Below are 14343 nucleotides of genomic sequence, written 5' to 3'. Positions count from 1 at the left end.
TAGCTCGTTAGCACGTAGGACGCACTGATTGGTGTCACCTCGTTAGTCAGTATGTGTTACACCTGTGCTGGCTTGTCCATCTCGTTAGTGGGAAGGTGTTTCACCTGAGCTGGTCCAGGTTCTATTTAAGAGTGTCTGGCCCAGTGCTCCAGTTGTCTTGATACATGTGGAGAGTCAACACCTTTAGTTGCTCCACCTTTTTGGTTTGCTTCCTGTCTTTAAGTTTGGTGTGGGTTTTTCTTTTGTTTGCCTCTTCTTGGGCAGATTTAGTGGGTCTCATGGTGGGTGTCTTTTATGTCCCAGTTGTTGTTACTAGTCAACTTTCAGTGGACACCCCCATAGTGTCTTTCAGAGCCCCTCCTAAAACCCCACCTGTTTAGTTGTGGTTGTTAGTGACTCTTTGTTAGTTCCCTCTTCTATTTAAGTGACATTTCTGGTTTTCTTGCTGGGGAACTTAACAACAAACAATGGAGTTAAACAAACTTATATTTTGGGTTGGATGTTGCATCCAATTCTTAGTATTTTTAATCAATGGATTTTCCTTAGAATGTTTATTAGTCTTTCAGTTAATCTATAAATAAATATAAATAAAGATTGATTTGATTTGAACATATTGCAAAACAAATGAACCCAATGCCTGACCAATCAACAGACTCTTTCAAAACCAATTAACGTATGTGCAAAAGCAACACATCTTGGTCCATCTTAGTATGAAAAACAGTATAAATTCAGTATATCTTACACTTTCAAAATGTATGGTATGTACGTTTCATCTCACTCTTTTAAAAAAATCAACTATACATCAATAGATTCAACTATTAAAAACAAACAAAATTATCAAACAGCTCTGCTTATGTCATGTTCTGTGGCCTTTGCTGTTCCATTTCTTGACTGTCCCTGCAACAAAGAAATAAACACATTTAGTCATATTATGTAAAACACTTAAAGTAATGGATATGGAGCATCTATGGCCTCAGTCACACCTGGCACCTAAATGTGACTTCTGTCATCCGATCCCTCCAAGCTGCATTAGGTTCAGATCTACCAGGATGGGCCTTTGACATATTCTGGACGCAGTCAGGCCACCAAATATGCATCAGCAATGTAAAGAGATGGGGTGAATGAGGGGAAAAGTAAATTTGACACAAATGATCTTCATAATATCAAAGAACAAATGTGTTTCTGAGGGGAAATTAACTTTCATACAGCCAAAAGGGGTGAGAAATTACACCAATATCAGTGGACAGTTTGCACTAATGTAAATAAACATGGATGATGGAACATATTCCCTTTTGCTGACATGATGAACCGCTAAGGGGACATAAATATTTAACATCTAAACCATGTGTGACCTCTCACCTCTCTGGCTGTAGAAGTGTTCTTCCTAACCAGTCCCTCAACAGCTCTCTGACTGAGCTCCACCCTCACTGGGTCTTCAGAGGAGAGGAAGGCTGAGGAGGGATGGAAGGATGAATGGATCAGTCAGTCAATAAAGTGTAGAGCTGCTGTCTATGCTGTCTGACAAAATCACTATTTTAGTAGTTCATTAAAGTAAATAAGGCTTTATGACTGCTGAATACCAACAATCAATCACTTAGATAATGAAATCAACCAATCTAAAGGTCAAATGCTTTATTATCTAAAAATGTAAAGTTCTGGGCGTCAGAGAGAAATAAAATGGTGCAGTTTGAGGTGTCGTGACGTTGTATTAGTTAATGTGACGACTGTTGCTCATCGAATGATTAACGGTTTATAATTGCGTGATTAAATGAATCATGCAATGAATCAAGCAATTATTAACTCATTAACCTGGGGCACCATGGGAAAATTAGTTTTATTGAGTTTTTATTTCCCAAATTAATTCAAAGAATATCGATTTTACAACAGTCGCTTAATTAATCAATTTTCTCTTATGTCTCATTTCTGAACGTCGCATAATCCGGGAATCTGCACGAACCCGGGCTACACCAATGAGTTTACCACACCAATCTTAGTTGATCATTTATTTACTAGCAAGCTAAAATTATGATAAAAGATACACATACACAAAACACAGTCTAGGCTATTGATTAGGACTTAGTATAACGGGCCAACACACTATGGCGCGTGTTACCCAAAATGGGGATTTAAAAGAGAGAGAAACAAAGAAAGTACACGAGAGAAATATATATTTGGGTTCATTTGTCAGCTATGCTTATCTAAACCTAGCCTTGCCCCGAACTGCCGCTCTTATGGGTCAGAATATAATGATGTTATTACGTGTTGGAGATCTCAGAGGAGCGTCCCGCGTGGCTCGTTTAGGCTTCTCAAGGACGCACTGCTCCGACGCAACTCTCTGGTTGTCCTCACAATGTCAGTGTCCCTTTTGGCTTAGTGGTCTGAATCCTTGTCCTTGCTTTGAAAGGGGGCTTCTGAGGACAGACAGCTCTGTAGCTCAGAGCTCACAGCGTAGGAATGAGATACCGCGATTCGATGAAGAGGGGAGGCTAGGTGGTTCGGCTTGATTTCACCCGCTTAGACACAGCTACTCATCCGTAGCTTGGGTAGAAAAAGATTTCTTTGTCTTCAAATTTCTTTGACTTCAAACTTTGTGTTGCGTTTTGGGGTTCGTTGACCATTCAGACCGTGGCTGCAGCCTGGGGTCAGTAGTCTGATATGTTAATTCTTCAGTCACATGTCTTATACCTCTCGGGTCAGAAGTGGGCGTAACCGCCTTTAGGGCAGTTCTCTGGGCGGACCAAATGAAGAGCAAGGCCTAGATTTTACTCAAATCCAATTTTACACACTAACTTCACATTTCATCCTTACCAAAAATTCTCTTTGATTTGGATACTTTCCACACAACATACAATGTGTAAACACCAGGCATATACATGGAAAACTCTTAAAGGTACAATGTTTTCGTAATAACGTCATCTCTTAACCTTTAATAACAATACAAAAATTACATACATTTTCATATTCCATCTCTCGTCATGACCACCATTGTGGCTGACGGAAACCATTGTTCCAAAGTCCCTTTATTGCAAGTTTAATGTTCTGAGGCCAGTTCTCCATAGTGAGGACAAAGGAATTTCTCTGTGGCCTAAGACTATCATGGGCGTGAGGGGTCATAAAACCCCCACATCTTCAGACCCCTAGATCTCTCCTCCTCTGTTGGGGGTTGAGAGATACCCTGTAGGATTGTGGTCTCCTGTAACCTGACCTGATCAGGACAGTCATGACAGAGGCCATGTGGCGGAGAGTGATGCGCTGGAGATGGGGGTGTGTTCTAGTGGGTCTGGACAGGTGTGATGTAGTTAATGAAGATGGAGGTGTGTTCTAGTGGGTCTGGGCAGGTGTGATGTAGTTAATGAAGATGGAGGTGTGTTCTAGTGGGTCTGGACAGGTGTGATGTAGTTAATGAAGATGGAGGTGTGTTCTAGTGGGTCTGGGCAGGTGTGATGTAGTTAATGGAGATGGAGGTGTGTTCTAGTGGGTCTGGGCAGGTGTGATGTAGTTAATGTTTGTATGATGTTGTTGTGTGTATGTTTTGTATTGTTTATAAAATATCAAATAAAGTCCCAATGCAAAGTTAACCTCACTGTTCTATTTTTGGAGTTATTACATAAAACCAATCAGAATTCAGAAGAATGCCAAAGTCAGGTGTGATGTAATATGGAGGACCAGCATATTCCCTATGATGTAAACTACAACAGAAATAACTTCAAATGTATAACTTCAAATTAAACCAATAGTTTCCACTCATGACTTGAGTGACTAAAGTAAACCAACGTTTTGGAAATACATAATACCATCTAATCAAAGAATGTTAGCTATTGCAGTTATCTTAGCTAGCCAGCTAACGTTAGCTATTTAGCCAACTAGCTATGGTCAGTGAGCTGGAGCCCAACTACTGGAGACCATTTAGAACCCAACTAACAAAACCCAACTAAAACATGACTGCAGATCAAAAGAGCAGAGACATACAGAATGATGGTAGGGAAAATCCCCAACATCCAAAATAGATAGATTCCAGATGTCAGGTAGTCAGCGTGCCAGCAGTAAGCCAAGGTGGAAAACCTTACAAAACTCCCGTAGTCTACTTCACAGAGAACATGCTGAAAAGTAGTGATGGGGAAACAAAGCTTCCTGAAGCATTGATGCTTTTCAGCCTGTTGTGTCAAAAAAAAAAACAGCAAGCAGGTTGATTTCCTCTGTCGTTTTGAACCCACGGCAAGAGGCACCAGAGCCTACTGTGCTAACGGGTTCCCTCTAGATAACACATCCACACAATTCATGAAAAGCATGAGGTGTGGCTAACGTTTGCAAGCTTGAGCTAGCTACCGAGCTAGTGTGACCTTCCTGGTCCCTCAAGTCAGTGAGTCAACACAGGAAGGAGCAATGGATGGATAGTTCATTTATTTCCAAAAGCTGCAATGATGGGACACACAGTATGGATGAATGATCAGTAGTGATGGGATATAAATAGCACTCCCATGCAGTATAGATGATATACAGTTTATAATGTAATGTCAACTTTATACATTTCTATGCCAGGACCATTCAATTTTCAACTCACCGACAGCAATTCTCCATAAATCTGCTGTGGATTACCCAGAATCCCGAAATAAATTAATACATATTAATACATAAATTAATACATAGGTAAAGCCCGCCTTATCTCAGTCACCATAGCAGCACCAACTGGTAGCACGAGCTCCAGCAGGTATATTTCACTGGTCATCCCCAAAGCCAACACATCCTTTGGATGCCTTTCCTTCCAGTTCTCTGCTGCCAATGACTGGAACGAATTGCAAAAATCACTGAAGCTGGAGACTCATATCTCCCTCACTAACTTTATTGAAGCACCAGCTGTCAGAGCAGCTCACAGATCATTGCACCTGTACACAGCCCATCTGTATACAGCCCATCTGTAAACAGCCCATCTGTAAACAGCCCATCTGTAAACAGCCCATCTGTAAACAGCCCATCAACTACAGTTGAAGTAAGAAGTTTACATACACTTAGGTTGGAGTCATTAAAACTCGTTTTTCAACCACTCCATACATGTCTTGTTAAGAAACTATAGTTTTGGCAAGTTGGTTAGGACATCTGCTTTGTGCATGACACAAGTAATTTTGCCAACAATTGTTTACAGACAGATTATTTCACTTATAATTCACTGTATTGCAATTCCAGTGGGTCAGAAGTTTACATACACGAAGTTGTTTGTGCCTTTAAACAGCTTGGAAAATTCCAGAAAATGATGTCATGGCTTTAGAAGCTTCTGATAGGCTAATTGACATCATTTGAGTCAATTGGAGGTGTACCTGTGGATGTATTTCAAGGCCTACCTTCAAACTCAGTGCCTCTTTGCTTGACATCATGGGAATATCAAAAGAAATCAGCCAAGACCTCAGAAAAAAATTGTAGACGTCCACAAGTCTGGTTCATCCTTGGGAGCAAATTCCAAATGCCTGAAGGTACCACGTTCATCTGTATAAACAATAGTACGCAAGTATAAACACCATGGGACCACGCAGCCGTCATACGGCTCAGGAAGGAGACGCATTCTGTCTCCTAGAGATGAACATACTTTGGTGCGAAAAGTGCAAATCAATCCCAGAACAACAGCAAAGGACCTTGTGAAGATGCTGGAGGAAACAGGTACAAAAGTATTTATATCCACAGTAAACGTAGTCCTATATCGTCATAAACTGAAAGGCCGCTCAGCAAGGAAGAAGCCACTGCTCCAAAACCGCCAGACTACGGTTTGCAACTGCACATAGGGACAAAGATCGTAGTTTTTGGAGAAATGTCCTCTGGTCTGATGAAACAAAAATCAAACTGTTTGGCCGTAATGACCATCGTTATGTTTGGAGGAAAAAGGGGTAGGCTTGCAAGCCGAAGAACACCATCCCAACCGTGAAGCACTGGGGTGACAGCATCATGTTGTGGGGGTGCTTTGCTGCAGGAGGGACTGGGTGCACTTCACAAAATAGATGGCATCATGAGGGAGGAAAATGATGTGGATATATTGAAGCAACATCTCAAGACATCAGTCAGGAAGTTAAAGCTTGGTCGCAAATGGGTCATTCAAATGGACAATGACCCCAAGCATACTTCCAAAGTTGTGGCAAAATGGCGTAAGGACAACAAAGCCAAGGTATTGGAGTAGCCATCACAAAGCTTTGACCTCAATCCTATAGAAAATTTGTGGGCAGATCTGAAAAAGTGTGTGCGAGCAAGGAGGCCTACAAACCTGACTCAGTTACACCAGCTATGTCAGGAGGAATGGGCCAAAATTCATCCAACTTATTGTGGGAAGCTTGTGGAAGGCTACCTGAAATGTTTGAACCAAGTTAAACACTTTAAAGGCAATGCTACCAAACACTGATTGAGTGTATGTAAACTTCTGACCCACTGGGAATGTGATGAAAGAAATAAAAGCTGAAATAAATCATTCTCTCTACTATTATTCTGACATTTCACGTTCTTAAAATAATGGTGATCCTAACTGACCTGAGACAGGGAATTTTTACTTGGATTAAATGTCAGGAATTGTGAAAAACTGAGTCTAAATGTATTTGGCTAAGGTGTATGTAAACTTCCGACTTCAACTGTACCTCATCCCCATATTGTTATTTATTGTTTTGGTAATTTGCACACCAGTCTCTCTACTTGCACATCCATCTTCTGCACAAATATCACTCCAGTGTTTAATTGCTAAATTGTAATTACTTCGTCACTATGGCCTATTTATTTCCTTACCTTCCTAATCTTACCTCATTTGCACACACTGTATATAAACTTTTCTATTGTGTTATTGACTATGCGTTTGTTTATTCCATGTGTAACTCTGTGTTGTTGTTTGTGGCGCACTGCTTTTCTTTATCTTGGCCAGGTCGCAGTTGTAAATGAGAACTTGTTCTAAACTGGCCTATCTGGTTAAATAAAGGTGAACTAAAATTAAATAAAAAATATATAAATATGTGATAATTCAAAAACATAACTGGTTGTGCTTATAGGTAACCAGATCTTCAATACAACTAGGTTTCTAAGTATTTAAACACACTGTGTCGTTACACTGGTGAGTAAAAACTCATGCTTCCTACAATTTAACTTGTTTGAAAATACAATATACGTTTTATTCAACAGCGTTACCCACTCCAGTCAGCAGATGATGGTATGTGGCTTTAAGGCGATGCTGTTGGTGTGACGTATAATGTAGTGGACGGAACGCTTCTTTCAACACCAGCAACAGTTAGTCAGCTTCCTTCGTAGCTTGATAGACAAAATAGCCGAACAATAAAGCTCTTTAGACACTTTAGTGTATATTAGCCACTGTGTTTTAAACCCACTTCTATCGTCTAGTTAGTTATCCGATTTAATTTCATATTTACTGTGTTGTTGTTATTAGTCAGCTAGCGGGCTGGTTAAGTTAGCATTAGCCTAGCTAGCTAACTGTTAGCTAACATCCCGACCATGAGTTCACTAAGCTACTCTCCTGCTAAAGAAGAGGTCTACTGGACGGAGAAAGAAGCTCTCGTCAAAGCGGAGGAGGAAGAGGAGGCTGTTACAATACAAAAAGAAGTAGAGGGTGAGGCTGTTGCCGTGAAAGAAGAAGAGAAAGACGTTTCAGTTAAAGAAGAGGAAGACTCGTTAAGAGTGAAAGAGGAAGATGATGTTACAGTAAAAGAAGAGGAGGAAGAGAAAGAGGATGATGCAGTTTTTGGAGTGAAGGAGGAGGGGATAACTGTCACATTGAAGGAGGAGAAGGAAGAAGAGGAGGAAACTGGATATCTGGGCCCGGTTTCCCAAAGGCAACTTAAGGCGTCCAATGGTTCTAACGATGAACTTAGCCATAAGATGGTTTTGAGAAACCGTTCCCTGATTAACACTAGTAAGTACTGTCTTAAAAACAGAGGCACAAACTCTGCAGTTGTTGAACTGTTGTTTGGTGTTAAAGGGGAAATCTGCAATTGCTACATCCATATTGTGACTTTTAAATGATTTATTTATTTATAGCCATTGATTCTTGAAGAATATAACACATGCCTCATGAGCTTAGTTAAACTGTTGTACCCCATCAGAACCCCAAATAAGCTTTTTTCTCTCCAATGTTTAGAAACAATGTAAATCAACACTGTATAGCCTCAACATGGTTAAAACTATAATGTTGATATCATGGATGGTCAATCCTTGCATCCATAGGCCTGTCTATGAATTTGAGAGTAGTTACATTTCTCCAGACCCATCCATCATCTTATTACCAAAACAGTGGTGGAATTACAGCTTTGTTATTGTTTGAATGGCAAGTTGGTTGAGTGATTTATGTGGCTTTTGTAAAGGGACAACCTGGTATTTAAACAGAAACAAAATGGCTGCCCAGAGACTTGGTTTGGTAAACAGCTGAGGGTTGGAGAAATGTAACCACTCTCGTGCCGAGTGGATATCGAAAGACCGAGAGCATTGTCATTCACAATTGATTTCATTAAGACTTTGTTTACTTCCTGTTTGAGGTGAAGAAAAAAAATACTTTGAGAAACTCCAGAGCTCATTAGTGGTGGTGCGTTAAGACAGTCAGAAATACTACCAGACATCCCAAAATGGGCACATTTATAGGCCTACATTTGCACACAGGCCAGGTAGACTAATCCTACTTCTATATGCATAATCGGGTGTGTGTCCTTACTCAACATTGACAGGAGTGTTTCAAATGAAAGACAATTAATAAATTGATTAAACTGACGTATCTTGTGGGGTCAGGTCTGGGTGGTCTGCCAGGGGCCATTTCATTTAGTATCCCTCCTTCAGGGAACAGTAGTTACAGTCATAACGTTAAGCTTGTCATATGATGAACTTCAACTTAATTACTGGATCTTCCTGTCGGACAGTTTTTTTGACAGTCAAATGACAAACATCACGACATGCAACAACAACCAAAGTGCTTCTTCATTCATTACTCTGGTAAAGACAGTTATGCCGTGCTCCACGTTGGATCCAACAACCCTAACAAATGTATGTTTATAATGTGTTATTGTCTACTTGATTTACTGTAGGGTCTCGTTAGTCTGTCTGAACAAAGAGATACTTAGCTCATAATGTGTAGAGAACTGTTCCTTGATGGACAGGCTATTGTACAACACACAGAGCTATTTTCCTTTATTCAGGACATTTAGAATGACAACACATTACAGAGTAGCCTAGAGTTATTATTCACAAAATTATCTGGTGATCAGGTTATGAAATGTCATGACAAAGACATTTTAGTTTCCATGTTTCACCTGAAATATTAAAGGATTTATAGTCCTAGGTCTGTTGTTGTTAGGTGAAGTTATGGGTTCTACAGTGATATGCAACTTTTCAGGGAAGTTATGAACCAATATACACAGGCAGTTAGGAAAGCTAAGGCTAGCTTTTTCAAACAGAAATTTGCATCCCGTTGAACAAACTCCAAAAGTTCTGGGACACTGTAAAGTCCATGGAGAATAAGAGCACCTCCTCCCAGCTGCCCACTGCACTGAGGCTGGGTAACACTGTCACCACCAATAAATCCACTATAATTGAGAATTTCAATAAGCATTTTTCTACGGCTGGCCATGCTTTCCACCTGGCTACCCCTACCCCGGTCAACTGCCCGGCACCCCCCACAGCCACTCACCCAAGCCCCCACCATTTATCCTTTACCCAAATCCAGATAGCTGATGTCCTGAAAGAGAGGCAAAATCTGGACCCCTACAAATCAGTGGGCTAGACAATCTGGACCCTCTCTTTCTAAAATTATCTGCCAAGAAATTGTTGCAACCCCTATTACTAGCCTGTTCAACCTCTCTTTCGTATTACCTGAGATTCCCAAAGATTGGAAAGCAGCTGCAGTCATCCCCCTCTTCAAAGGGGGAGACACTCTAGACCCAAACTGCTACAGATCTATATCTATCCTACCTTGCCTTTCAAAGGTCTTTGAAAGACAAGTTAACAAGCAGATTACCGACCATTTCGAATCCCACCGTACCTTCTCCGCTATGCAATCTGGTTTCAGAGCTGGTCATGGGTGCACCTCAGCCACGCTCAAGGTCCTAAACGATATCATAACCGCCATCGATAAGAGACATTACTATGCAGCCGTATTCATCGACCTGGCCAAGGCTTTCGACTCTGTCAATCACCACATTCTTATTGGCAGACTAAACAGCCTTGGTTTCTCAAATGACTGCCTCACCTGGTTCACCAACTACTTCTCTGACAGAGTTCAGTATGTCAAATCGGAGGGCCTGTTGTCCGGGCCTCTGGCAGTCTCTATGTGGGTGCCACAGGGTTCAATTCTCAGGCCGACTCTCTTCTCTGTATACATCAATGATGTCGCTCTTGCTGCTGGTGATTCTTTGATCCACCTCTACGCAGACGACGCCATTCTGTATACTTCTGGCCCTTCTTTGGACACTGTGTTAACTAACCTCCAGATGAGCTTCAATGCCATACAACTCTCCTTCCGTGGCCTCCAACTGCTCTTAAATGAATGTAAAACTAAATGCATGCTCTTCAACCGGTCGCTGCCTGCACATGCCTGCCCGTCCAGCATCACTACTCTGGACGGTTCTGACTTAGATTATGTGGACAACTACAAATACCTAGGTGTCTGGTTAGACTGTAAACTCTCCTTCCAGACTCACATTAATCATCTCCAATCCAAAATTAAATCTAGAATCGGCCTCCTATTTCTCAACAAAGCCTCCTTCACTCATGCTGCCAAACATACCCTCGTAAAACTGACCATCCTACCGATCCTCGACTTGGGCGATGTCATTTACAAAATAGCCCCCAACACTCTACTCAACAAATTGGATGCAGTCTATCACAGTGCCATCTGTTTTGTCACCAAAGCCCCATGTACTACCCAACACTGCGACCTGTACGCTCTCGTTGGCTGGCCCTCGCTTCATACTCGTCGCCAAACCCACTGGCTCCAGGTCATCTACAAGTCTCTGCTAGGTTAAGCCTTGCCTTATCTCAACTCACTGGTCACCATAGCAGCACCCACCTGTAGCATGCACTCCAGCAGGTATATCTCACTAGTCACCCCCAAAGCCAATCCTCCTTTGGCTGCCTTTCCTTCCAGTTGTCTGCTGCCAATGACTGGAACGAACTGCAAAAATCACTGAAGCTGGAGACTCATCTCCCTCACTAACTTTAACCTCTTACATCTAGATGTTCCGCTAGCAGAACGCCTCGCCAATATCCAATGATAGAGCGTGGCGCGAATTACAAACTCCTCAAAAATCCCAAACCTTAAATTTTTCAAACATATGACTATTTTACACCATTTTTAAAGACAAAACTCTCCTTTATCTAACCACATTGTCCGATTTCAAAAAGGCTTTACAACGAAAGCAAAACATTAGACTATGTCAGGAGAGTACCCAGCCAGAAATAATCACACACCCATTTTTCAAGCTAGCATATAATGTCACAAAAACCAAAACCACAGCTAAATGCAGCACTAACCTTTGATGATCTTCATCAGATGACACTCCTAGGACATTATGTTATACAATACATGCATGTTTTGTTCAATCAAATTCATATTTATATCAAAAACCAGCTTTTTACATTGGCATGTGACGTTCAGAACTAGCATACCCACCGAAAACTTCCGGTGAATTTACTAAATTACTCACGATAAACGTTCACAAAAAACATAACAATTATTGAAAGAATTATAGATACAGAACTCCTTTATGTAATCGCGGTGTACGATTTTAAAATAGCTTTGCGGTGAAAGCACATTTTGCAATATTCTGAGTAGATAGCTCGGCCATCACAGGCTAGCTAATTTGACACCCACCAAGTTTGGCACTCACCAAACTCAGATTTACTATAAGAAAAATTGGATTACCTTTGCTGTTCTTCGTCAGAATGCACTCCCAGGACTTCTACTTCAACACCCAATGTAGTTTTGGTTCCAAATAATCCATAGTTATATCCAAATAGCTGCGTTTGTTCTTGCGTTCAAGACACTATCCGAAGGGTGACGCGCCGGCGTGTATCGTGACAGAAAATTTCAAAATATTCCATTACCGTACTTCGAAGCATGTCAAACGCTGTTTAAAATCAATTTTTATGCGATTTTTCTCGTAAAAAAGCGATAATATTCCGACCGGGAGTCGTTGTTTTCGTTCAAACACTGAAAATGTAAAATCGACTCTTCACATGCACGCGCACGCCCGTGTCATTGTTCTCAGATCGACCACTTTCCAAAAGCCCTACTGTTTTTCGCCCAGGGACTGCAGAGTCATCATTCCCCGTTCTGGCGCCTTCTGAGAGCCTATGGGAGCCTTAGAAAATGTCACGTTACAGCAGAGATCCTCTATTTTCCATAAAGAGGCTATAGAAGGACAAGAAATGTTCAGAGAGGGCACTTCCTGTATGGAATCTTCTCAGGTTTTGGCCTGCCATATGAGTTCTGTTATACTCACAGACACCATTCAAACAGTTTTAGAAACTTTAGGGTGTTTTCTATCCACATCTACTGGGCAGGAGTAATAACCAGATTAAATCGGGTACGTTTTTTTATCCGGACGTGAAAATACTGCCCCCTATCCTAAACAGGTTAAGCACCAGCTGTCTGAGCAGCTCACAGATCTCTGCACCTGTACATAGCCCATCTGCCAATAGCCCATCCAACTACCTCATCCCATACTGTATTTATTTATTTCTTGCTCCTTTGCACCCCAGTATCTCTACTTGCACAGTCATCTTCTGCATATCTATCATTCCAGTGTCTAATTGGTATTTTGTAATTACTTCGCCAACATGGCCTATTTATTGCCTTACCTCCCTTATCTCACCTCATTTGCACACACTGTATATAGATTTTCTTCAACTTTATTGATGACTGTATGTTTTGTTTATTCCACGTGTAACTCTGTGTTGTTGTATGTGTCGAACTGCTTTGCTTTATTCTTGGCCAGGTTGCAGTTGTAAATGAGAACTTGTTCTCAACTTGCCTACCTGGTTAAATAAAGGTGAAAAAATAATAAATTAACAGTGGATTTCTGCTGTTGTGGGCCTTTAACCATCTGTCTGACTTTGTCGTTCACACAGGAGAGAGACGGGACTATCGTGGATCCTCTGGGGAGCCTCAACAACATCATGAAGCTGACGAGGCAGAGAAGAGTCTCTCCAGATCAGAGCACCTCAATAAACAGCAGAGACCCACAAGAGAGAAATCTTACTGCTGCTCTGACTGTGGGAAATGTTTCTCAAGATCAAATTCACTAAAAGTACACCTGAGAATTCACACTGGAGGGAAATCTCACTGGTGCTCTGACTGTGGGAAAAGATTCAAATCTACAACAGACCTTAAAATACATCATAGAATTCACACAGGAGAGAAATCTTTTGGCTGTGATCAATGTTTGAAGAGTTTTTCTCAGCTAAAAACCCTGAAATCACACCAGAGAACACACACAGGAGAGAAACCTTATGGCTGTGATCAATGTGGGAAGAGTTTTACTGTGTCAAGCTCCTTGGTAGTGCACCAGAGAACACACACAGGAGAGAAGCTTCACCATTGTTCATTTTGTGGGAAAAGCTTTTCAACATCACACACCTTGAAGGTGCACCAGAGAATGCACACAGGAGAGCGACCTTATAGCTGTAAACAATGTGGGAAGTGTTTTTTTACATCTAGCAATCTGACTAAACACCAGAGAACACACACAGGAGAGAAACCATATAGCTGTAATCAATGTGGGAAGAGTTTTGGTCAATCTGGAGATCTGAAGACACACCAGAGACTACACACAGGAGAGAAACCTTATGGCTGTGATCAATGTGGGAAGAGATATAATCAGTCGAGCAGCCTGATAGTACACCAGAGAACACACACAGGAGAGAAACCTTATGGGTGTGATCAATGTGGGAAGAGTTTTAATCAGTCAAGCAGCCTTGTGGTACACCAGAGATCACACACAGGAGAGAAACCATATAGCTGTACTCAATGTGGGAAGAGTTTTGTTACATCTGGCTGTCTGATGACACACCAAAGAACACACACAGGAGAGAAGCCTTATAGCTGTGATCAATGTGGGAAGAGTTTTACTCAGTTAAACAGCCTGGTAGTGCATCTGAGAACACACACAGGAGAGAAGCCTTATAGCTGTAGTCAATGTGGGAAGAGTTTTAATTGGCTAAACAGCATGGTATCACACCAGAGAACACACACAGGAGAGAAACCTCATAGCTGTAATCAATGTGACAAGAGATTCTCAGATAAAAGATATCTGATTAAACATCAGAAAATACATAGATGAAGGTTGTTTCATGATATCAATGCAATGTCACAATATGTTTTTAACA

General features: G+C 41.3%; 1 protein-coding gene across 1 annotated transcript in view; it reads left to right on the top strand.

Annotated features, from left to right (window-relative positions):
* The window catches only part of LOC115178631 (zinc finger protein 420-like), a gene marked incomplete at its 3' end in the record, with an annotated part of 31794 nt that extends 17659 nt beyond the window's left edge, over positions 1–14135 (top strand). The window contains exon 4 of the mRNA XM_029739884.1: positions 13102–14135. Coding sequence (XP_029595744.1) covers positions 13102–14135 — 1034 coding nt within the window. The remainder of the gene's footprint in view (positions 1–13101) is intronic.
* Between the last annotated feature and the right edge of the window lie 208 nt (positions 14136–14343).

The sequence above is a fragment of the Salmo trutta genome, chromosome 38, assembly GCF_901001165.1.
Source record: "Salmo trutta chromosome 38, fSalTru1.1, whole genome shotgun sequence".
Classification (NCBI taxonomy): domain Eukaryota; kingdom Metazoa; phylum Chordata; class Actinopteri; order Salmoniformes; family Salmonidae; genus Salmo; species Salmo trutta.
This window is presented reverse-complemented; position numbering and strand designations above follow the sequence as displayed.